This window comes from Neomonachus schauinslandi, chromosome 2 (assembly GCF_002201575.2).
Source record: "Neomonachus schauinslandi chromosome 2, ASM220157v2, whole genome shotgun sequence".
In the NCBI taxonomy this organism is placed as follows: Eukaryota; Metazoa; Chordata; class Mammalia; order Carnivora; family Phocidae; genus Neomonachus; species Neomonachus schauinslandi.
This window is the reverse complement of record NC_058404.1, coordinates 143,594,442-143,620,657: the sequence shown is the minus strand read 5'-3', so window position 1 is coordinate 143,620,657 and position 26,216 is coordinate 143,594,442. Positions and strand designations below refer to the sequence as shown.

General features: G+C 35.7%; 1 protein-coding gene across 3 annotated transcripts; it reads right to left on the bottom strand.

The window, feature by feature from the left end:
* Positions 1–3,736: 3,736 nt before the first annotated feature.
* On the bottom strand, positions 3,737–26,162 carry RCHY1 (ring finger and CHY zinc finger domain containing 1). Of its 3 annotated transcripts, XM_021702265.1 has the most exons (9): positions 25,971–26,162; positions 20,659–20,778; positions 20,305–20,420; positions 10,340–10,418; positions 8,336–8,380; positions 7,480–7,538; positions 7,365–7,391; positions 5,899–6,019; positions 3,737–4,414 (listed from the first exon to the last, which is right to left on the bottom strand). In XM_021702265.1, exons 1-9 carry the CDS (start codon positions 26,058–26,060, stop codon positions 4,286–4,288), a joined length of 786 nt encoding a protein of 261 aa, XP_021557940.1. In that variant the 5' UTR covers positions 26,061–26,162; the 3' UTR covers positions 3,737–4,285. The 3 variants fall into 3 exon arrangements, with proteins under 3 accessions (XP_021557940.1, XP_044768636.1, XP_044768637.1); XM_044912701.1 differs by lacking the exon at positions 20,659–20,778; XM_044912702.1 differs by lacking the exons at positions 7,365–7,391; positions 20,659–20,778.
* Positions 26,163–26,216: the final 54 nt, after the last annotated feature.

The window sequence follows — 26,216 nt, the reverse complement described above, 5'->3', positions numbered from 1 at the left end:
CAATTCAAGGTCATTTACTATCTTGCTCATTCTTTTTATAATCCAGCTCTACATACTGTGTCTGGCACATAACCAGTGCAAAATAATTTTTGTTAAATGAGATAAATGAACAGATGGACCTAACAACCAGATTCCAACATGACTTGATTTCTGTCTTCTAGTTTGAGAAAGGTATACAAGCACACTTCAATCAGTATGTTCGAGTGTTAAATACTTGGGGGGTGGGGAAGTCTCAACCAATTTTTGTATATTTGTGTACACACACTTCTATCAGATTCTTACGTATGATGAAAACTTAGGAAAAAGATTTTAACCTCACTAGAAATTCAACAAATACTTATGAGCAAGATATGAGATGAAAACCCTATCACTGTCCTCAGAATGTAATACTCTTTCTCTCACCCTGACCCTGATCAGTTCATTGCTTCCTGTTTTGTCTTGCACGAGTCAACTGCTAGAAAGCTTTCAGTAGCTTTAGTTGTACCCCCACCCAACTTTATAAACTGTTTTATAAACTGAAGCTTTATAAACTGTTTCATAAACAATGTTGAAATGAGGGGAAAAGAAAAAACTGAACTATAATAAAGGAAATGCTAAGTACTTTAAAACTGGTAAAAAGTGCTTATTGTTTAGAAGAGAGAGAGATTACAAAAGAATTTTGGACATTAATTAGCATTCATGGAAAAAGTAAACTTTGAGCTGGACTATGAAGCAGCAGCAGGCCTTTGACAACTACATTTTTCGAAGAATGATTGTTCCGTGAAGGAACCATATGCACAAAAGAGCAAAAATTCAGAGGCTGTGTATTTTAAAAATATATGTAAATGAATAATGAAAAATAAAACTGAAAAGATAAAATTGGAACAATATTGTAAAGATTTCAAAGTAAAGAATCTGGGCTTAATCAAATGAACATTAGGAAACTTGTACATTACTTTGGCCTAGACTGTAACGAGTCTAAGTTTAGGAAAAGTAATCTGGCAGGATGGATAAATAAGGGGAGACAAAGTGAAATTTGGATGTAAGATAACCAGGTAGGTGTAAGACTATTAAGGGACTGAAAAGGGGTGTGTTAGAACAAATGAAAAAAGTAGACCTGCCCAAAGGTGGCATATAATCTAAAGGATTAATTGGACAAACACAAGGAAAAAAATACACATGAAAATGACAGTAAGAAACAAGTCCACTCAGTAAGACATAGATTCAGTGACTATAAGGCAAACAGCAAAAAGTTTTAAGAGAATTTAAGCAGAGATGATTAAAGAAATGGAATAAAGAATGAACATCATTTCAAATTAATTAATTGATTTCAAATTAATTTATTCACTACTGACCACCTATTAAGTGCCAGGCACTTATAAAATAGGATCTTGGCTCCACAGTACTCACATTCATTTTGATTCATGACCGAAACTTGAAAAAAATTAAATGAAAATTAAACATGTATACTTTATAAAAATGTTTTAGTGGAAAAAAGCTTGGTTTTAAAATCTATGATGCCATAAGCATTCTTCAAACACGAGCACAAGTTAGTATCATACAGAGCTCCCTGTACTAGTTAAGATTCTAAAAGCTGCAAGAGATAAAAACAACTTCATACACATTCTTGAGTGATAAAAGGAACCAAATGAGTTTCTGCGCACCAAGAAATTCATAAACGTATTGAATTATGGGCTTTTAAAATAAGTACACACTAAATACAAATTCTGTGGCAGGGCAACCTTATTTCAGGGATGAGTCTGCTATACCTTATTTCATGGACAATTCTAACATACTTAAAATCAGACTAAGGGTTTAACATTTCTCTAAGCTTTTCTAGTTTCTAAACAGAAAAAGAAAAAACAATGAAGTTATCTGTTAAAATGTTAACATGGAAAATGTTAACCTCTGGAAGATGAGATTTTGAGTTTTCCACCTTTTCTTACATATTTCCTACAATAGGTATTTTTGAAATCAGAAAAAGCCAAAAAAAATTAAGATTACCCATTTTAAGTATTACATACTGAATGCTAAGGAGCTTCGAATTGTGAATGAAAACTGTAGGATTTTAAACATGAATTAACATGCCATGGACAAATCTTTGAAGAAATCCTGAGTACTACAGCCTAGAGACTTCATGGGCATCTGAAAACTGCTTCAAGCACATGAATGGATGTAAACAAGCGGTTACATATAAATCCTGCATTATTTTGGACAAATATGGATCCTGAGTTGAAGATTCATGTAATCAGATTTTGAATTAAAGTATCTAAAAATGGACAGTCTATCAAATCATGGGCTCCTCCATGTAGAGGACTTAGCTATTACACAAGTAGTTGAACAAAATGGAAGTCTGAGTGAAAGGCAGGGTGCTACAGGGTGTTTGGGGTCACAGACCTAATCTGATTCCCGGCTCCCAACATTTAATAACAATCATTTACTCAAGCAGGTCATTTAACCTCTGAACCTCAGCTTTCTCATCTATAAATTGAAGACAACACTTACCCTAGAGAATTATGATGATCAATATTAATGCATAAGCCTGGCACATAGCAGATGCTCAAAACATGAAGCTTGGTTACTTTTATACACTCACTCCTACTCAAGATCCAATGATTCTGTGATTAAAAGCAACAGGATTTAAATTAGTTTAACATGGTGAGATAACAGAACTAAAAAGTAGTACGTCTAGAAAATTAGTCTTTCCTTATCTGTATACTGACTGGTAACACCTGGCATGAGAACACATTCCTTCCCCAAATCAAGATCAGCACTGCTGCTCTGCCTGGGCCAAGGAAACTGACACAGGGAGAGAACACAAGAAGAGTAGAAGACAGAAGACAGGAAGGCAGAAGAGAATAAAGATCTGGGCCCAAAACTGGAAATCAATACTCTTGCCTTTATCCAGGTAAACAGACTTCAACAGAAGAAATAAATGTACCAGAAATGTTAGGATTTCTAGTTTTAAGACAAACTTTATTTGCAGGGGACTCAACTAGCTCAAAATTACAAAACTGGTGTTCAATAAATACCCATCAACTGATATGTACACATTTTACTTCCTAACCTAAAGCTCTTTATAAAACAGGCTAAGTTGGAGACTGGAATACTACTATAAAAGCTGTATGATCATCAAAGCATTTTTGTGTATTTTGTTCCTGAATTAAGAGGTATATTTAATTCCATTACATGAGCCCAAAAAAGTATTACAAAATCAGAGATCTTACCAGGAATATTCCATGCCCCTTTCACTCATCCATACCTACTCTCAAGCACTTCAGAAAGAAAGAATCCACCCATTTACACCAAAGACAACCACTTCATGCATAAAAAAGGCAAGGAAAAGGCTAGTCATGAGGCATATGAGGAATGAGGCAACACCATGAGGGCAGGGACTTTTGTCTATATTGTTCACTGTTGTCTCCATAGCCATCTAGAACCTTACCCAGCACATAGTAGTTGCTCACTAAATACTTGCTGACCGAATGAATGAATTATTCCTTGAAGAAATAACTTTGGGAAACCAAACCAAAATTATTTTCAGTGTTGTTTTTCTTAAGGCTTGGAAGAGTTCTATTATTTTTTTTCCCCAACTACCCTAACAGAAGAATACTTCAAAAGAAAAAAAAAAAGAGGTTTTCTATAGAAATATATATGCACACATATACATGCATGCTTATTTGTATTTATAGAGAAATACATATGACTATATTGCCCAAGTTGAGCCAAAAATAGATAACCCTGAAAAAAACTTCCCATAAAACACTGTTTCAATATAATTTTATTAACAGTTATTACATCAAAATTCACATTTACAGGATCCAAAGGACTGTCTTAGAAAATTCTAAAGTATGTGTAGTAAGATTTCAACAGTAAGACAGAACATATTCTCATTATAGCACAGCCCTTAAAAAGTCAAGAATAATACTGAGAAATAAGTGCAGTTCTATCAAGAACTAGAAATGAACTCTTCGTGCATAGTGTCACTTAAAGCAAAGTCCCATGGAAGTATAATATACTTCTATGGATGTGAATTTCAGTGGCAAACATCACTGGCTTCCAAACAACTGACACTAAAGGAATTTCCAATCAAAACACAAGCACAGTGGCTTTCGTCCAATAAAGCTATGATAATTCTATAAAGAGACCCTGAATCCTTAAGTACATGTAATATGATTTTATGTTGTGACACTAGTACAAAACACATCAACTCTAATGCATAGTTTCGGACACATTATGACAACAATACTAAAGATAGCCTTTTTCTAGATCAGAAAATGCTGTTTTCCAGTGTAGTATACACTGGTCATTGCTGATCTAGTGAAATTCTACATCCTCCAGCTTGAGCAGTATTGTAGGATTCACAAATATTACATTTCATGCCTAATATATGGAACTGGACTGTAGATCGCCCATTGCAATCATTGCAGAGAATCTGAAAAGTGAAGAGATGAATTCAAATTAAGTATATTAAACCTTATAGATGGAAAATGGCATTGTCTGCTCAAAACAATTCCTCAAAAACCATACCGAAGAACTGAAACACATATAGCTAAGTCTAAACATTTCCCTAAATAGAAATGCCTTTTATTTGTTTTCTGAAAACTCTCAGAGACTATTAAGGTAACTTTGAATTTAGAAGATGAAAGTGTAGATTTGAGTCAAGAAGTCTTATTTTAAGACTGTTCCCAAACAGTATAAATAGTACTGAGCATAAAATCTAACATAGGCATAATCTGATTGACACCTATACTTAGAATTCAAAATAACATACATGATTTATTTTTCCTTGACACCTGCAAATTATCTTAGTTAATAAAACAAATCTTTACATAATTTTAATATTTTTGTTTATTCTTTAAGTTTAATATACTAAGTTCTTAATGCCTCAGGAATGAATCAAAGTCCAAAAAAGTAGTTCCTAGTTTAATAAAAAGAAGCTTTTGGCATATCCCCAAAATGACAATTAGATGTCACTTGGGAATTAATCTCTTCTAGTACTGAGATCCCGAAAAATAAAAAAGGGGTTAACCTGAAAATAAATCAATGCATTACTATGTGAGAAAAGCATTAGCTTTAGAAGTCATACCCATAATAAATAGAAAACTTCCAAATTTGCTCAAAATTATTATCTGGAAAATTAAGAATACAATCTGAATGTAGAAAGATTAGTGATTGCCTAGAGCTAGGGGATTGGGGAATGGCTGCTAATGGGTATGGGATTTCTTTTGGGGCCAATAAAAATATCCTAAAACTGATGGTGGTGATGTCTGCACAACTCCAAGAATATACTAAATAGCACTAAATTGTACACTTTAAATGGACAAGTTACATGGCATATAAATTTTATCTCAATAAAGCTGTTATTTGAAAAAATTATCTACACGGAACATAGCACACTGAAGCCTATAGTAAAACATCACATAATTATCAATTAGTATTCTAAAAGTGATCCTTCATTGACCTTACTAGCAATTCAATTATCCACATGAATAAAAAGGGTAATGAACATTAAAAAAACAAATGTTTTTTTAATCAAATCAACAAATACATATGCCTGAAATAAAATTTAAAATAATTACAAATAAAACATAATTAAAATAAAACATCAGACCAGTAATTCACCTCCACTCAGTTCCATTACTGACTGGCTCTGACAAGAAAGGTGTAAATAATTCAGAATAAAGTTTTTGCCTGCCATCTAGTGTTGGGAAGAATTGCATAAAGGTATTCTTAGTATTTTTTTGGTCTGGTCCTGAATTCAAAGTAACTAAAATCAATTTTTGGTCCTTTCCATTCATCATCACATTGATGTCTATGCCAAAGCAGTAGTTTTTAGACAGATTTGAGCAAAAAGGCAAAAATAAACAAGAACATCAACCAGGAACCTAAAAAGTTCTAAGCACGAATTATACTCACATCCACAGTCATGTTCTGATACTCTGATGGCATAGGAGTCTGTGCTACCTCATCATCCAGCTGTCTCCAGTACCGAGTCATATCTAAAGCAGAGTGCATACATAATGGACACCTGTAGCCTCTAGAAGAGATAGAAAGGTTATTTTCCAAACATTAAACAAGGAGTGGATCAACTCAGGTATACAAGATGATGCATGCTAACTGGTACATAAACCATCCAAAACAGAGCATTATTCTGTATTTCAAGATGACCTGTTACAAACCTGGGAACTTTTACACTATAGTTTCTAATTAAATCCTGTAACCTATGGTATTTTTTACACCTTCTTCTTTTTTCTCAGTTCTCTAAAGTGGGAAGGAATTCGTATTCTTTGTAGAATGTATTTAATATATTTTTTATATGAAGTTTTTTTTTAAAGATTTTATTTATTTATTTATTTGACAGAGAGAGATAGCAAGAGCAGGAACACAAGCAGGGGAAGTGGGAGAGGGAGAAGCAGGCTTTCCGGCAAGCCAGGAGCCCAATGTGGGACTCGATCCCAGGACCCTGGGATCATGACCTGAGCTGAAGGCAGACGCTTAACGACTGAGCCACCCAGGCACCCCTTATATGAAGTTTTTTATTTTAAGTAATCTCACACCCAACATGGGGCTCAAACTCACAACCCAAGGCCAAGAGTCACATGTTCTTCCAACTGAGTGAGCCAGGCACCCCTATATTTAATATATTTTAAAAACCTGTTCATCATGGAACACTACATCAAAAACTAATGACGTAATGTATGGTGACTAACATAATAAAATAAAATTAATTAAAAAAAAAACACCTGTTCAGCTCCTTTTTTTAGCTAAATAACCTCATTTCTTAATATATTCAGGCAATTCAGATTGTATCATTTTCTTTCTAAAAATTCTGAAGAATTCCCTTCTATCTGGCTCTTAAATTAAAAGTTCTACTTACGAATTTGCAGGACCAAAATACATTTACACAGTCTCTTCTCTCCTATTTTCATTTCATTTTAACATCCTTCCCCCACAATAAAGTCTCTGCTTTAGATAATCTTGTTACCAGCTTTCTTTGCAGATGATTATCCTGGGCCAATATAATGCTTTAACAGAATTTTGAGCAACATGCCTCAGCATTTTTACAGTGCTATGGATTGCCTTTGGCAGAGCCTGCACCCCTGGTAAGCACAGCCAGAAAAGAAGAGGTAGCTCTTGTGAGTTGTGGGATGAAATTAGGCATAATATAAGCATGGGGACAAAGATGCAGTCCTATATCCACAAGACGCTCTGCCCAATTTAACACTATTCATTTACCCTACCCATCTCAAGATAAATATCTGCCATGCCAATAAGATGTATCAGCAATGTTAGCCCACTTCCACATCCCCACGCCAAAAAAAAAAAAAAAAAAATCAGACATCTTACAATTATAACTTCTAAAAATCCCATCAAACACTCACTCTTTCAACATTTCTTCATAACACGTTCTGAAAAAAATATATGACACTATTTTAGTAAAGCAAAAAGCATCTCCACTATTTTCAAACACTTCTGAGGAAAAAAGAATTACTTTACCTATGTAAAAGATGTCCACATGGCAAGACATGAGCAACAACACGGGATGTGTGAATGTCCTATAAAGGAAATACATGTTAGTGTTTGCATGAAGACAATATAAACATCCAAGTACTTTAAATTCAAGAGGGAATATTTCCAAAAAAATGAAATCTTGCCATTTGCAACGATGTGGATGGAACTAGAGGGTATTATGCTAAGTGAAATAAGTCAATCAGAGAAAGACAATTATCATATGATCTCACGGATATGTGGAATTTGAGAAACAAGGCAGAGGATCATAGGGGAAGAGAAGAAAAAATGAAACAAGACGAAACCAGAGAGGGAGACAAACCATAAGAGACTCTTCAATCACAGGAAACAAACTGGAGGGGAGAAGGGTGGAGGGACGGGGTAACTGGGTGATGGACATTGGGGAGGGTATGTGATGTAATGAGCACTGGGTATTATGTAAGATGAATCACAGACCTGTACCCCTGAAACTAATAATACATTATATGTTAATTAATTGAATTTAAATTTTTAAAAAATTTAATCTCAAAAGATGGAATATGTTTTAAAGTTAGTAACGCCTCACAAATTTGCTACTCCCGAATTTATTTTAATATTTTAAGTAGGCTCCATGCCCAACATGGGGCTTAAACTCACGACCCTGATATCAAGACTTGCATCTCCACAGACTGAGCCAGCCAGGCACCCCTTTATTGCAATTTCAACATGACTTTTGCTAAGAAAATATTAGTTCTCTCTCTTTAGATGTCCTCAGGTTTTCTGGAGAATAAATGGATTGTAATTAAAAAAAAAAGAGAGAGAGAGAGAGGGAATATTTCCAAAGCAAATAACATTTTAAGCTTACCTCCAAACATATTGGACAATTCTGCCGGGAAACATTTTCAATACACTGTTTAAAAGAGAAACTCAAGTTACTAAAAGCTTAACTAGATGGAAATGACAGTACATATTAATAAAAACCAATGATAACAAAAACAATGATGCTAACTTACTAAAGATAATAATTAACATTAACACATGTCTCTTATATGTCAGATAGGAACTGAACAGTTAACTCACACAACTATTTCAGGCTTTGCACATTACTTGAAACAATGAAATTACTCAAGAAATTATCTTCATTTTACAAGTAAGGAAAATCAGTGAATCGAGATTTACCAAAGATGCAGAGGTTAATAACGTTTGGAATCTTTTCAGCTTATATGTGTTTTGTTCCAAAGCTACTTAAGGATATCGACAGTGGTAACGGTTCATGTTACTGAAGTTTACTACATGCCATATATTAAGTACATTACCTGCATTAGCTCAATCAGGTCCCACAACTATAAATGCAGGTACAATTATTACCCTATTTTACAGATGAGGTATTTGAGGCCTAGAGAAGCTCAATAACTTCAAATGCAGTGGAACTGCATTTGAGCTCCAATAGGCTGCCTCCAGTGCCAGAGCTCTTAACTTGGTAAGACAGGGTGATTAAATGTGGGAAGGTAAGGGGAAGCACCAAGCCATAAATGATGCCCAGGTTTTTTAAGTGAGCACCTGAGTATATGATAGGACCATTTACTAAAATACAGACAATAAAAAAATAACTGACAAAGACACCATAAGAGAAAATGTGCATATAGTTTTTGAAAGACCACACAGCTATCACCCCCCAAACTCAAGCCTATAAAACCAAACTCAATCTTTTAATTCCAGCAAATTCACCGTCCATTAATCAAGTACTTAAAGCAAGGGCTAAAAACCTTAAGAGTCATCTTTACTCAGCCCCATTCTTTTTCCCTTCTACCTTGTCACCATATCCCAAATGCTCATTATTCAATTCCTCTTAACACTTGACTATTTTAGGCCAGCATCTATTTAAAAATCCTCATTAATGTTACCTATATCAAATTAAAATAAAAAATTTAACTGAAAAAAATCCTCATTACTCTCTCTAATCTCTGATGTTTTTTAGATTTTTTCTAAATAATGAAAAATAATTTTAAAGGGCCTGGTATCATGTTATAATTAATAGATCCAAAATTTAAAATATTTCTAACTATGAAAGGAAATATAAAAATATTTTCTGAATTTTCTTGAAGTGCTGTTACATTGCTATTGCTTCTTTATTATGCTATTTTAGTTATTCTTTTTTTTAATGATTTCTTATTTATTTATTTGACAGAGAGCGAGAGAGCACAAGCAGGGGGAGTGGCAGGAGAGGGAGAAGCAGGCTCCCCAATGAGCAAGGAGCCCCATGCGGGGCTCGATCCCAGGATCCTGGGATCATGACCTGAGCCAAAGGCAGATGCTTAACTGACTGAGCCACCCAGGCACCCCTCATTTTTAGTTATTCTTAAAACCAGTACCAATGAGATGAATCCATAAACCTACTTAGAAGTTGTCAATATTATGCTAATAACTGACATAAGGATTCTTACACCTTATGGGGCACCTGGGTGGCTCAGTCAGTTAAGCAGCCAACTCGTGATTTCGGCTCAGGTCATGATCTCAGGGTCCTGGCATTAAGCCCCACATCGAGCCCCATGTCAAGCCCTGTGCTCAGCATAGAGTCTACTTGAAATTCTCCCCCTCCTTTTACCCCTCCCCCTGCTTGTGTGCTCTTTAAATCTTAAAAAAAAAAAAAAGTGTTCATATACACTATACAGAAGAAAAAGAATTGTAGATCAGATATTCTGAGGCATAGGTCTTAGAACACCTACTTAATAATGCTCAAAAATAAAAAGCAACATAGTTGTACTTGGTAATATCTGAAAATTAGCATGCTTCCAAACATATTAGGATTTAAGCTGGTTTTCAAACACAGTATTAATACTTCTTAAATTATGCAAACTTAATTATATACCTTGTGCTTTCCTTGGAGATTCATAGCTAGGCATAAGTTACATTTCAAACAATGGAAAAAGTCTTCCTTTGGACCAATCCTAAAAATATATGTGAAAGCCAAAAAATTAGGTTCATTTTTACTACAATGGCAATTTACTCATTTTTATGTTAAGTTTAGTTTCACTGTAAAGTTAGTTCAAATCACAATGACTAACATGGGGTAAACCCCCACCTCCCCAATATCCACTACCCAAATGTAAGCACTATGAACAGAATGGTATCTATCCACGTTTTTTCTATAAAAGTATATACACAACACATACACACACACACACCTTTTGGGTTTTATTTTTTACATAAATGGATTCTTTCTATATATCCTGTTCTGTGACTTTTTTTCACTGAACAACATATCCTGAAGATTATTCTGTCTATACAGAACCACTTCATTCTTCTTCATAATTACATAATATTACATGGTATGGACAGATCATAATTTTTAAAAGTATTCCCATATATAATTTACTACCTTGAGTTAATACAATGATATAAAATAAATATGCTTATACAGGGACGCCTGGGTGGTTCAGTCAGTTAAGCGTCTGCCTTCAGCTCAGGTCATGATCCCAGGGTCCTGGGATTGAGTCCCGCATCGGGCTCCCTGCTCAGCGGGGAGCCTGCTTCTCCCTCTGCCCCTGCTTGTGCGCACTCTCTCTCTCTGACAAATAAAAATAAAATCAATCAATCAATATGCTTATACAGACATCACTTAGCCCATCTGTTGATAATTTTTATAAGATGCCTAAAACTGAAACTATGGGATCAGAGGGTATTACACATCACTGGTTTTGATACTGACAAACTGACCTCCAAAAAGACAATACTAAATTATGCTCCCACTAACAATGTGTGACAACACCTATGTTCCCCACACCGTAGTGAACACTGGTTACCTAGATGATAGACAAATAAAAGGCGTCATTTTAATTTGCATTTCTCAGGTTATGAGACAGGAAATATATTTTAATGTTTATGAACTATATGGATTTCTACTGTGGATTGTTCATGTATGCTCTGTTCACTCTAGGGTATCTTTTACCATTTTAAAACAACTGTTTATATATCCTGAATATTAATCTTTTTCATTTGTATATTTACCATATCCTGGTATGTCACATCTTTCTTGATTTATATATTTTGTCATACAGCCATTTTAATTCCTATGTACTAAAAGCCACTGATATTTTCCTTTATGGCTTATGCTTCTGCCTCTTGTTTAGGAAAGACTTTTGAAACCTATAGGTTATAAATATATGTATACCTCTAATACTTATGATTTTTAATTTTTATATTTTCCTTTCATCCATTTCAAATGTATTATGCATGATAAAGACAAGATAGCTAGTTGTTCCCAAATTTTTATTATTCCTTTCTTTCACCACAACAAAACACTTAGCTAGGCACAAGGGTGTCCTGAATAAAGACTATCTGCAACTTCTCTGGAAGTTGTGAACAAAAGAGATAGTGAAAATTTTGTGTCATGCCCTTAAAAAGAAAAGCTCAACAAACCTTAAACACAAGCAATATGAAAAAAACCCTATCATGGAACATCATAATCAAACTGCTCAAAACCAAAGATAATATCTTAAAAGCAGCCAGAAAAAAAAAAAAAGGCCTGTACAGAGGAACAAAGATAAGGATGACACCAGACTCCTTACTGCAAACAATGCATAATATATTGTACAGAATACAGTAGAGGAACATCTTTAAAGTATTGAAAGAAAAAACTGTCAGCTTAGAATTCTGTATCCAACAAAATATCTTTCAAAAATGAAAGCAAAATAAAGATATTTCTAACATACAAAAGCTAGAACAATTCATTACCAGGAGATGCTGTTTAAACAAATCAGTCAATTTGGCATCAGTACTTGGAAGTCACAGTTAGAGGTGATCTGGCAGGCTCTGCAGCTCTCAAACTTCACCCCAACGCACAGTAAATCCTTTTACATCCTAACCCAGTTCTCCCTTCCCCTCTCACACATATATGCACATACTCAAAATGCTAATAAAAGTTCCACATAACAATACTTATCCTTACCATGTATTTATCTATTTTTTAGTATTTTTTTAATGGTGGCAGGACTCACTAGATTCGCTTCAATTTAAAATTCACTACTCTATATAATACATCCTCTTTACTTCCATCCTCAATTCCAGTCTCTACCTCCACCTCCACTGTCCCTCACTCCGTTCTTTTACTGCCTTCTCTCAGGCTTGGTTATTTATTTACACCCGGGACCATTCTGATCTATTCAGCCTTGGCCTATCTCTGTTAAAACTTTACTCAAACTTTCCTAAAATTAAGACCACTCTAATCCGTATAATCTGACAAACACTATAGTAATGACTGCTTATTAAGCCTATTCTTTCACAAACAGAATATAAATTTAAGAACCAGAATCATGCCTTCTATCCAGTCGTGCTCAATACATAACAAAGATTTGTCTGATGCTTATTTAATAACCTGCAGAAATGTGAAAACACATCCTTCCTTAAAGTATCATTTTATCAGATGTTTTATTTCCCCACTGTAGTTACAAATTTATATAACTTTTTCAATTTTAAAAGTAATACTCATTATTTAAAATGTGTAAAACCAGGGCACCAGGGTGACTCAGTTAAGTGTCTGCCTTCAGCTCAGGCGATGATCCCAGAATCCTGGGATCAAGCCCCACATGGGGCTCCCTGCTCAGAGAAGAGTCTGTTTCTCCCTTCCCACCACTCGTGCGGCATGCGTGCTCTCTCTCTCTCTAAGACCTTTAAAAAAAAAAAAAGTGTAAAACCCAGAAGAACATGAACCAACAAATATACCAACAAATACCAAATTTAATCATGATCCCACCACTCATGGGTAACTACTGCTACTATTTTGGTATGTATGATATCCTGACAGACATTTTGTACCAATCATTCTCTCAATCCCTAAATATTATTTAAGAACTTACTTTTAATATGGGTTTGTAAATTTAACAATCTTCCAAGATACAGGCTGGTTCTCATTTTTCATTATTATATTTTTGTTATATCGGTACAAGACATAACACGATATATTCTACACATAATTCTTGGTACATATCTCAACTTCCTTGGGATAATCTAAAAATGGAATTATACAAAGGGCTGAAACATTTCTTAAGATCAGAAATCAGAACACCAAAACCACATCTGCCATATCATACTCTCACAAGTATCCTGGTGCTTATTTTATAACAATAAGAAATTATCTTTCCCCATTTAAAAAAAAAGAAAAAAGCTCATTCCAGTACATTTCAGTAAGGATATATGCACCCACTGCCAAAAAATTCAGTGTCTGCCTGCACACTGTCTGCCTCTAATTAAAAAAAAACTGAAACCCTATCTTTAGGGCACATCACACTTGGAGAGACTTACTGCCATAGTCAAAAGATTATCTAACTATCATGGAGCTATTTTAAAATATAAAATCAGGAATAACATATTACTAAACTCTGTTAAGAAGCACTGATTTCCTTATAGTGATTATTGCCTAAAGATAACAATTTTCAAGCCCAGAGACCAGAGTCAAGCTTAGAGGTGTTTTAAGTACCAAGCACCAGTAGGAGAAACCTGATCACCTTTACCTTGCAGATGTTTAATGGACTAAAAGCAATAACTAAGTTTCATAATATAGTTAAGACAAAAAACCTGTCTTTAATATCCAAAAAAGGACTCACTGTAAAAGAGTATCAAAGAAGGTTCAACTACAAAATAAGAAGACTGATATTTTAGCAAAAATATAATAATTCATGCATTCAAATGATTTTTTAAAATATCATCATGACAGGGTAAAGAGTTTCCAACAACACTGCTATTGCAAAAACATTTTTTAACTTTAAATCTTTTGATATTTTTATTGTTTAAAAAAATTGTCATCTGATGGCCATGTCATTTCTTTTTTTTTTTTTTTTAAAGATTTTATTTGACAGAGAGAGAGAACACAAGTAGGCAGAGTGGCAGGCAGAGGGAAAGGGAGAAGCAGGCTCTCTGCTGAGCAGGAAGCCGGATGTGGGGCTCGATCCCAAGACCCCAGGATCATGACCTGAGCCAAAGGCAGCAGCTTAACCGACTGAGCCACCCAGGCGCCCCCTGGCCATGTCATTTCTGACTAAACACAGTATTTGCCAATCTTATTTAATGAAAGATTTTGCTCCCAATGTCTTTTTCTTTTTTGGAGTGGGAGGGGGAACTGGAGAGTGGCAGAGGGAGAGAGAGAATCTTAAGACAGCTCCACACCCAGCATGGAGACTGACTCAAGGCTTGATCTCACAGCCCTGAGCTGAAATCAAGAGGTGGATGCCTGGGGTGCCTGGGTGGCTCAGATGGTTGAGCGTCTGCCTTCGGCTCAGGTCATGATCCCAGGGTCCTGAAATCGAGCCCCACATCGGGCTCCCTGCTTGGCAGGGAGCCTGCTTCTCCCTCTCCCTCTACTGCTCCCCCTGCTTGTGCTCCCTCGCTGTCAAATAAATAAAATCTTAAAAAAAAAAAAAAAAAAAAGAGGTGGAGGCTTAACCAAATGAGCCACCCAGGCACCCCTACTCCCAACATCTCTTAGCAAGTTTTAAAAAAATAAAAATGAATACCTCTGAAAATCCCCAAGGGGAGTGAATTTTCAGTGTGCCATAGGCACTCTGAAGAACTGTAAAAAGACATTCCAAAGATTTTTGAACAATGACAATAGACATAATGCTACCTAAAATACCTACCTGAAGTGATCAAAATGATGTCTATAACACATACCCTAGATGAATGGCCCCACAAGAAAATGAATGAACAATGTATTTTTTTTAAGATTTACTTATTTTTATTTGAGAGAAAGCGAGAGAGCGAGTGTGGGGGGAGGTGCAGAGGGAGAGGGAGAGAGAGAATAACCAGCAGACTCCCGCTGAGCATGGAGCCTGACACAGGATTTGATCTCCTGACCCTGAGATCATGACCTGAGCCAAAATCAAGAGTTGGATGTTCAACCAACTGAGCCACCCAGGTGCCCCTGAACAATGTATTTCTAAGGAAAAAAAAAATGGATTCCTCACCTAGTTATTTAATAGGAGGGACTTCAATTCACAGTATTTTGTTACATGAAACCAGACCATCCCATTTTGCTCAAAGGATCTAACAGCATTCTTCCATCTTTTATGATGTTTATACACCAAAATTTACTTGGTATGGCTCCTAAATGGAGAAATGTTGAAAGGGAAGTATGTGTATAAAGTATGTGGAAGAGGGGCATGTGGGTGGCTCAGTCCATTAAGCGCCTGCCTTCAGCTCAGGTCATGGTACCGGGGTCCTGGGATCAAGCCCCTCATCGGGCTCCCAGCTCAGCAAGGAATCTGCTTCTCCCTCTCCCTTTGCCCCTCCTCCCACTTGTGCTCTCTCTCTTGCTCACTCTCCCTCTCAAATAAATAAAAATCTTAAAAAAAAAAAAAAAGTATCTTGAAGAAAACAGATGATCTAAAAATTGAAAAAATTTACAGGATCGATCATCCTAAATAAGGTGTTTATAAATCTAAAAATAAAAAATATTTTGTTATATTGAAACTAAAAAGTCACCTTTAAATACAATTATGAGCTCTCAAAGGTTTCAAAAACATTGAATTTGACAATGCATAGACAGAAGTAATGATAAACCAGAATCTATTAGTGATGTATTTGAGATCTGGAATCAATATTATATTTTGATGGTATGAGTGCAGGAACTGAATAAATTTACAGGACTGTAAATTAATTACAAGCTAGAACCTACTAGAATTGTATCTAAAACCTGGAATCAGTTATTAACAAGATGAACATGTGCCAGACATTCAAAGGATATTGTCAAATGTCGTACATATCCCTTTAGAACTAGAAAAATGTGGAATCAAAATTTAGATTTGCAACATTTAAATTCTTATTAAAATTTCTAATGAAGTTGTTTTTCACTGCCTTTATTCTTCTGTCATTCACAATAAATATATAAATTATATAAATAAAAAATATTGTTATTTGTAAAAGGATTTAAAAATAGATGTTAAATGTTGATGACAAATTTTCTTCATATACAGACAGAAATCATAACACCAAAAACATTGTGCTAAAGATACACAACCTACACATTACTAAGTACCTACTGTATACATGGCACTCCCAGGTATACAAATTTAAAGTCTGAAAATACCTTGATCTCACAAAGCTTAATATTTACCAGGTAGAGGAATTTAAAAATTTGAAAACATCTTAATTTCATGAAGCTTAATATATACAGGGTAAGATGAAATGTCTATTCTGCAGTCTCAACAACTTGAAAGTCAATAAATTAAACATAAAATGTATTGATTCCTTTGTTATAATAGTGGTAATTAAAAACTGTGTGCAGATCTGACATAAAAAATAACTCAATACAAAGTGAAAATGAATTGGAGCTCATGAATCAAATAGGATGAACCCTAGAAACGAAGTTCTGTTAAAAAAAATAGACAAATATATAGAACATGAGTTTAAAAATAAGCAAACCTAAACATGTATTATAAACTTCCACTCCACAAAGATAAAGTAGCTTGTATAGGACCAAAGCTCCCACTGACAACTACAGAGGCTAGATTCAAAAAAAACAAACAAGCTATTTAATAGCAGTAAAGAACAACTAAGGGCTTAAAGGGTCAACCCTAGAGAGAAGGGAAATACCCTGAGGCAAAGCCAACATTCCCTGCTTCTTCCTCCTTAGGGAACTTGCAGTCCCTACACTATTCTATAAGAAGCTAAGCAGTAAGCAGTAGGTAAGAGGATAGGAAACCAAGTAAACCCTCTGGCAATTTCTCTGCTAGGAAGGCAAAAAACTGAAGGCCAGGTCCCACCACAAGAGATGCCCTGGTAAACACCCCTGGCTTTAAGTCAAGCCCCCTGAGGAACCATGTGCTAGGAGCCTGAGTGTTAGGGAAAACAAAATAGAAGAGGACTTAATAAATGAAACTTGGCCTCTAATCATCTCAATCTTTAATTGGATCAATGGGATCTGTCTCTAATTAACTGCTTGCCAAAAGAAAATCTCTTTGGAAAAAATTAGCATCCAGAGCTTATACAATTTTGTCCAACAACCAACTAAAAAAAAAATATGAAGCATGCCAAAAGGCAAGACTAAAGAACCAAACACCAAAGGAAAAAATATATAGAAATCAGAACTGACCCACAGATAATCAAGATAGTGGATTTCTCAGACACTGCCTTTAAATTACCAGTGATTAATATGTTGAAGGAAAAAAAAAAAGGTGAAGAATTTCACCTAAAAAATGGAAGGTACAGAGAGTGGGGGAGGATTAAATGTAAACTCTATAATTTTAAGAAGAAAAAAAAAAAAAAACCTAAAATGAAAAACTCAATAGATTAAATAGAAGATTCAACACAGTACGAGAGACCTGGAAGATAAATCAGTAGGAACTATGCAATTTAAGCATGAAGGGGTGGGGGGGGGAAGATAAATACAGAAAAAAAAAAACTTAAGAGACATATAGGACACAGTGAAAAGGTCTATACCTAAAGTCTCAGAAGAGGCAAAAGCCGGGGGCAGAAATACTGTCTGAAGAGATATTGGCCAAGAATATTTCAAAACTGACAGAAAACATCAAGCCACGGATTCAAGAAATTCTACAAACTGCAAGCTGGATAAGTATTTCACAAACCTGTACACATCATGGAAAAACTGCTAAAAACCAATGACTTAAAAACATCGAGAGAGGGATAAAAGACAGAGTATCTTCAAAGAAGCAATAATAATCCTGTTAGGTGACTCTAAAACAGAAACCATGGCACCAGAGTATCTTTAAAATGCTAAAAGTATTTCTATACCTAAAAAAAGATAAAAATCTTAAAAATGAAGGCAAATACATTTTCAAGAGACAAAAAAACACAGAATTTGTCACCAGCAGAGCCTCACTAAAATAATGAAAATAATTCTTTAATTATGTTATGTTGTAATCACCATACATCATTAGTTTTTGATGTAGTGTTCCATGATTCATTGTTTGTGCATAACATCCAGTGCTCCATGCAGAACCCATCTTTAATACCCATCACCAGGCTAACCCAACCCCCCACTCTCCTCCCCTCTAGAACACTCAGTTTGTTTTTCAGAGTCCACAGTCTCTCATGGTTCGTCTCCCCCTCCAATTTCCCCCCTTCATCCTTCCCCTCCTGCCATCTTCTTAATGGAAAGAATTCTTGAAACTGAAGGAAAATAATCCTGAAGACAAAGGAAATGCAGAAAGGCAAGAGCAACAGAGATGGTAAATATGTAGGTAAATCTAAGAGAATATTGGCTGTTCAAAACAATGTCTGTAGAGTTTAAAATATACAGATTAAAAAACATGACAACAATTGCATGTAAATCCTCTTAGTTAAGGTTCTTGCACTGCCCAGAAATAATAAATACATTACTCTAGTAAACCAAGGATGTATGTTATAATTTCTAAGATAACTGCTAAGAGAATAATAGAAGAATGTATCTCTAACAAGTTTATAGAGAATAAAAACAAAATAGAAAAATTGCTGATTAATCCAAAAGAAGGCAAGCAAGGAGAAAAAAAGGACAAATAGCCAAACACTAAGGGAATAGAAAATACTAAAATTGTAGATTGAGTTGGAAAATTGTACATTGTAGAGTTATATATGTATATTTATACAATTATATTAATAAGTAGACTAAATATGCTAATTAAAAGACAAGAGTTTTCATCAAACTCCATTAAAAAAAATCAACTATATTCTACTTACAAGATAAATGCCTTAAATATAAGTATAAAGAATGTTTGGAATAAAAAAAAGGGATAGATACACATGCAAAAACTAATCAAATGAAAGCTGATCTAGATATAGTAGCTCTTAAGACAGGAAATATTGCTAAAGATAAAAAGAGACATTTTATAATGATAAATGGGTCAATCATAAAGGAATATAGAACAATTCTATGTAAACACCTAATGATATTGCCTTAAGATATAGAAAAACACAAAATATAGAAAAACACAAAAAAGCATATACTATATGATCCCATTTACAAAAGTTCAGAAGAGTGGTTACCTTTGGACTAGTGTATTGACTTGAAGGGGGCATAAGAGAGGCTACTACATTGATATAAACATTCCACTCTTTGATCTGGGTGGTGATTAAAAGAATGTTTTCCTAAGTAAATTCATAAGATAGTTTATGATTTCTGCATCTTTTGGAATGTTTGTTATCCTTCCTTAAAAACAAACTACATAAAAGCTAGAAAGTGATTTAAAATATTCAAGACTGGTTATCTCCAATGGGAAAGAGGAGAAAAGACTAACGTGGAACACTTCAACAGTATTGGTAACATTCTATTTCTTGAACTGAGTGACTTATTGTATTAGTATTCTTTATAACATGTTACATATGTGCTTTTGAATACATATTACTTCAGAATTTTTAGAAAGAAAAAATTCCTATATATGGCATGTCGAGAACAGCTTATCAGTGAGAGACTGGACTGTAGGTTATTTTTATTCTTTCTTTTTCCAATTTTTACAAAATCAGCCTATACTTTGAGAATTTTTTTTAAAAACTAATTTTTAAAAAAGAAAAGTCCACCTTAATTTTCCACTTCAGTTGCCAACAAAACACTTCAAAAGCATATTTTATATCCAAACGTTAGAATTTTAAATAGCTACACAATAACTAATGGGCTAATTAAATTATTACTACAAAAGAGGCATGAAAATTTTTTTTAGAATAACGGAAAGGTTTATCTTGATCAGGTTGGTAGTAACACAGTTATATATATTTGTCACACTAAACTGGACACTTAAAATGAATGCATTTTATTAGATACAAATTACATCCCAACAAAGTTGATTTTAAAAACTATTATTGCCCAGGTAAATTAAAAGTAATTAGAAAAGAACATTTTACATACAGTACCTACAAATTCCACAGTTTTCACAATGATACTGCTTCTTGTCTTTGTCAAAGAGATGGCATATACTGCAATAATATTCCCCAAACAATGTGCTACATCCTTCGCAAGTCTGTTGGGCCTAAAACAGACACATGTAATTAAAAATTAGATTAAATTTACCAAAACATTTTGTATTATTATTTGAATATCCACAATTTATGTTACAATATATGCAGATTTTTACAAGGTTTTAAACATTTAAATCAAAGATATTGCTTAGAGTTAAAGAAGTCTTATTTGCAATAGTCGATTAAATTTTGTAAACCACCTTAACAAACATTTTTTAAAAAGAAAATAGAAATGTGATAAAATCTTACGTGTTGAATTTTTTCACAGTTTATGCACTGCACTTCCTTTACTTTAAAGCGATCTAGCTGATGATCTTCATTGTTATCATGACACAACCGACAAGTATAAAGTTTGTCACAGCAAGGTGCCTAATGCCCAGGGGGAAAAAGAGGTATAAGAAGAGAAAAACAAGTTTACAATGCAAAAAAAAATTTTCTTCCTCCTCCTTCTGGAACAAAATCAAAGAATACAACCAATGGATGAGTTTGTAAACTGATCCTAAACATAACTTTTCACTGTTTCTTAGCATATTTTAACTATTCCCCCACAATATCTATGTCTTTATCAAGCTGAACATAATCTAGTCCTTAAAGACTAAAGAATTATGAAAAATGGACATCCTCAGACAGAAGAACTAATCCCACAACACCCTAAACTCATCCTCAGCCTAAATGGCAGGCAGGCAACTTCTTCTGAGACATTTCCAGATAAATTCATTTACCTACTTCAACACTTAAACATTAACTATAATAAAGATTATATTTTAATTCACTTGTATTTATTAATCATCAACTATATCCTTGATATTTTAGAGGATACAATAAGTGTAAGAAGAGATAGTCCTTGTTTTCAAGAGTGGCAGACTACCAAAATCTTTTCTCTCCTTCCTGGACACATGATTGCCCAGCTATACTACAGTTCCCAGCCTTCTTTGATTTCAGCTGTGGCCAAATGACTAAGTTCTTACCAAAATTACCTCAATTGTGACTAAGTTCAGAAGAAATCAGTGCCACTCCTGGGCCTGAGTATTAAGAAACTGGGCATGCCTCCTCCTCCACGCTCCCTTTCCCCTTTCCATCAGACGAAACCTGGACATGGCAGCAACCCAGCTGATGACTGAATTCCCTAAAACATGGCAAAATAATACAATGGGAAAAACTTGTCCCTGGAGTGATCATGTGGGTCAGCCTCATCACCAAACTGGGTAATTCACCTTGAAATTGTTAGGTGGGAAAAAATAAACTCTTAATTCTTTAACCCACATTACTGTTGGCTTTTCTGTTACCCTTAGTAACTTAGCCTTATCCTACCTAGTACATCAAGAAGTTTCCAAGCCAGTAAGTTAACCCAGTACTTTCCAGTATACTGTGACCTTCCAGATCCACTCATTTCTGAAAATTTCTGATGATTTACCACAACACAGCTCATTCCTTAAAGATTTTAATGCTCAACTGGTACCCTTTCTCTCCCAATACTACTCTTGTCCTAAATCTTAGTGATCTGCACATCCATCATGATGGATACTCTGAACTCTGAACTCTCAATTCCTTGACTTTCTTTCTTTCTTCCAATGGTCTTGTCCTCCAACCCTCCTCAGCCATATATTCTCACAGTCATACCACAGAACAGTAGTTCTCAAATGTTTTGGTCTCAGGACCCCTTTACACTCTTAAAAATTGTTGAGGATCTCAAAGAGCTTTTGATTGTGAATTATCTCTACTGACACCATACTATAAAATAAAACTAAGTTTTTAAAAATATTACTTCTTTTAAAAATAACAGTAACGAACCCATTACATGTTAACGTAAATGACATATTTTAATGAAAAATAACTAGTTTCCCCCAAAATAGCTGGATTCTCATTTCTGCTTCAAATTCTGTATTCAATCAGTTTAGTTGAAGTATATGAAGAAACTCTGTACTCCCACAAATATATAGTTGGAAAAAGGAGGAGTATTTTAATAGACTTTACAGAGAATTATGGATACTCTTCTCTGATACTACACCAAAACTCAACAACTCTAGTTGTAACATGGGCTCAGAAATTGTATCGGTGAACTTTTCTCCCTCTGTTACATCAAAATCCATTGCTCTAACTTGTACTTTGAATCAATCTTTTACCCACACATTAGTCATTTGGAAAATATCAGTTCACTGAGTTCTATACCTCTTCCAAATGTTCACACATTTTACAAGCAATATAAAAAAATCCTATTTGTTAACATCACTACCGATCTCATCAGCAAAGTCTTTAGGTATTGGGACCCTTTTAAGCTCACAGAGGCTTATATAAGTGTTTCAAAATTCTAATTTTTTTTTTAAAGATTTTATTTATTTGACAGAGAGAGACACAGCAAGAGAGGGAACACAAGCAGGGGGGAATGGGAGAGGGAGAAGCAGGCCTCCTGTCGAGCAGGGAGCCCGATGTGGGGCTCGATCCCAGGACCCTGAGTTCATGACCTGAGCCTAAGGCAGATGCTTAAAGACTGAGCCACTCAGGCGCCCCTCAAAATTCTAATTTTTATGTGAAAGCTTGAATTTACCACTGTCTATTGTTTTCCTTGTAATGACAGTTTGTTTTCAACAGTTCACTTTTCAAGAAAGTGTCCACCAAATACACAAGTCTGAATAATCAGATTTCAAGTAAAAACTGTTATACGAGAAACTAGTTCAGTTCACAATCCAACTGCATAAGAACTTTCCTCACAATGACCGTTGAATTTTAGTATGCAAAAGTGCTTGACGAAAACATCCCATTTCATCAAACATGTAAAAAGACACGTATTCAAAGAGTTGAGATTTTATAAAATTAGTATTTTATTGCTTTAATTTTATCAATGACATTCTTAAGTGAGACTTTTTTTTAAAAAAAACTATAGGTGTAGTACAGGTAAGATGCCAGCAGTTTTAATAACTGCTTTTGCACACACTGAAAAAGACAACATCTTAGTATCAGAAAGTAGTTTTGACTCCAAGGATCCCCCGAAAGGGCCTCAGGAATCACCAAGGGGGTCCATTCACCACACTTTGAGAACCACTGCTCTAAAACAAGAACTGAATCCTGTTTATATCATAATTTCAAGTATGAAATTCTCTAACCACTACCTCCTCTTTCCAACTCACTTCAATGTTTCCCTTGCACATACTCTAGTTCCTTCCTTCTCTCTTCCTCTACATACTCTCCTAACCAAAACCCCAAATCTGGTTAAATCCAGTTTTCTCCTATATAAGGAATATCCAGATATAGCTGAAGAAAAACACACTGGTCTCACTTCTAAGTCATGATTACTAATAAAAAGTGGGTTTTTATTCATTTCCCTAGTCGATTCCCTCACTCTTCTACAGTCTAGGACCTAAAATCTAGATGATTATTTCACATTACTTCACATATTCTCTCTTTAAACCTTTAAACCTTTTCCTCCACCCTTACACTCCGCTCATAATCTTGATTATTAAAATAGAAATAATCAAAGAGGGGCGCCTGGGTGGCTCAGTCATTAAGCGTCTGCCTTCGGCTCAGATCAAGATCCCTGGGTCCTAGGATCGAGCCCCACATCAGGTTCCCTGCTCAGCGGGAGCAAGGAGCCTGCTTCTCCCTCTCCCACTCCCCCTGCTTGTGTTCCTTCTCTCACTGTCTGTCAAATAAATAAAATCTTAAAAAAAAAATAGAAATAATCAAAGAAAACATTTTCTCACAAACTCTATCAACCTACTTGCAAATGTACCTAATACTTGGTCTGTTATGTTTTTCTCTAAGGCCAACTGCTCCACTTGTGCACTGGATCCCATCTTTGATTATTCAAGAGCAGTAAATGCTCCTACAGTTTTTCCTTTCCCTCCTGCATTATAAAAAATGTTATCACTTCATGGGATGCCTGGGTGGCTCAGTCAGTTAAGCATCTGCCTTCAGCTCAGGTCATGATCCCAGGGTCCTGGGATCAAGCCCCACATCCGGCTCCTTGCTGAGCAGGGAGCCTGCTTCTCCCTCTGCCTGCAGCTCCCGCTGCTTGTGCATTCACACTCTCTCTCTGACAAATAAATAAATAAAATGTTCTCACTTCACTGGGTCATTTCCAATATGCAAACATGCTGCAATACCTCCCATTTTAAAGGGAAAAAAAATCTCATGATCCCACATCGCTCAGCAACCACAGACTCTTTTTTTTTTGCTCTCTTTCACAACATAACTCCAAGAATTGTCTATGAAGGCTATTTCCAGTTTCACTACTCTCATTCTCTCAAATCCACTCCAATCAGGCTCTGTCCCAATCTCTCCACTGAAACTTCTCTTGTCAAGATCACAAGTGACCTCCTCACCAAATTTAAAAGTCAATTTTCAGTTCTTATCTTACTCAAACAGCAGCATTTGATTTAGTTGATTACTTCCTCCTCAAAATTCTTCACTTGGCTTCTGGTATTTAAGGAAGAAGGAGGGGGAAGGCAAAAAAGTATTTGATACTCAGGGTCAAGCATCTCAGCGCTATGAAACACAGACATATTTATGTGGTTTATTGGGGGAAAGGGCCAACATGCTGAATTCAGTTCTAGTCATCAAGTTACAAAGAGTAACAGTACATATCCGTGGAAATGGAATCAGAAGGATAGCATTCGATTTGCTTACACAACACTTGGTAAACAACTAACTTTGAAAGAGCTTCACCCAGTGCACTGAAGGAATGTTCACCGAGCCTGGCCTACAAGAAGGCTCTAAATTGTCCTTTCAAGCCTCATACTTTTTTTTTTTTTTTAATGAAACAGGAACTTCTATCACCTCTATTTTACAAATGGAGCACTTGCTCAAAAGCACGGATCTATCAAGGGTCAGAGCTAGATTTGGGGGCAGGGCTGTGGGACGCCAAAGCTCAAACTTTCTAAGTAAAATCTTTAAACTGCTTTTTGCAGCAGCAACAACAAAAATCAGGCAACTTTAATTGAATGGGTGCCAATTTTAAAAGTTCTAGATTGACTAGCAATTTTCCTCAAAGTAAACAACAAAAATGACATATGCATACTGGGCACTTTCCTACACATAATCTATTCAATGGCAATTACACGGCTGTCTTTCTATTTCACAGAAACATTTTCTTGGCAGGCTTAGGCATATTCACTGACTCTAAAATGAAGCTGGCAAGCTGTAAAAGTTACTACAGGAGCTGAAATCGTATTCCGATTCTCCACTTACTTATCCCTCTTCCATTATTTCACCACACACCTGGAAGTCACCCTGGCGAAAAGCCAGCTCAGGCCCGGGGCTGCCTCAGTCTACTTATAGTAGCAAAAGACTAAATAAACCCATTGATAAAGTGACTGATGTGCACGCCCAGGCCCTTCCCAAGCAGAGAGCTTTGCTTACAAAGTGTTAAGCAGGAGAAAAGGTGGGGCCTGTGGTGGCCTTGCCAAAACGTTCTCCACGGCAGGAACCCAATTCTTCGAGATGGAGAAGGTACCCTGACAAACGGCTTAGCCTCTAACTTAAGCCCAAACCTAACCGCCTTGCCCACTCCGCCCCCGCCCGGCCCGGCGGAAGCCTGTAAAGGAAGAGCCCATTGAAGTCGTCACCTTCAGGAGACATCCTCTGTCATAGTGCTCGCAGCCCCGCCGCCCTTGCTTTTGGCCGCGGGCGCCATCTTCCCACGCCGAAGCCGCCATCTCCTCCACCTCCCCACAAACTCCACGGACCCTTCCCCCAGAATGAAAACCTCGCCCAGAGTAGCGTCACTAGCACACCCCCTCCCGGCCACAGCAGCCAGCCGAGCTGATATGGCGGCTGAGCACGTGACCCGGGGCAGCCGGATTTCCGGTTCC

Excerpts from the sequence above, each read along its gene's own strand:
- RCHY1 (XM_021702265.1), bottom strand. The coding sequence starts at position 26,060 with ATGGCGGCTTCGGCGTGGGAAGATGGCGCCCGCGGCCAAAAGCAAGGG. Across the intron at positions 20,779-25,970 it reads ACAGAGGATGTCTCCTGAAG|GCACCTTGCTGTGACAAACT; the intron begins GTGACGACTTCA and ends CCTGGGCATTAG. Across the intron at positions 7,392-7,479 it reads TGTGGACATCTTTTACATAG|AACGTGTTATGAAGAAATGT; the intron begins GTAAAGTAATTC and ends TATTTTTTTCAG.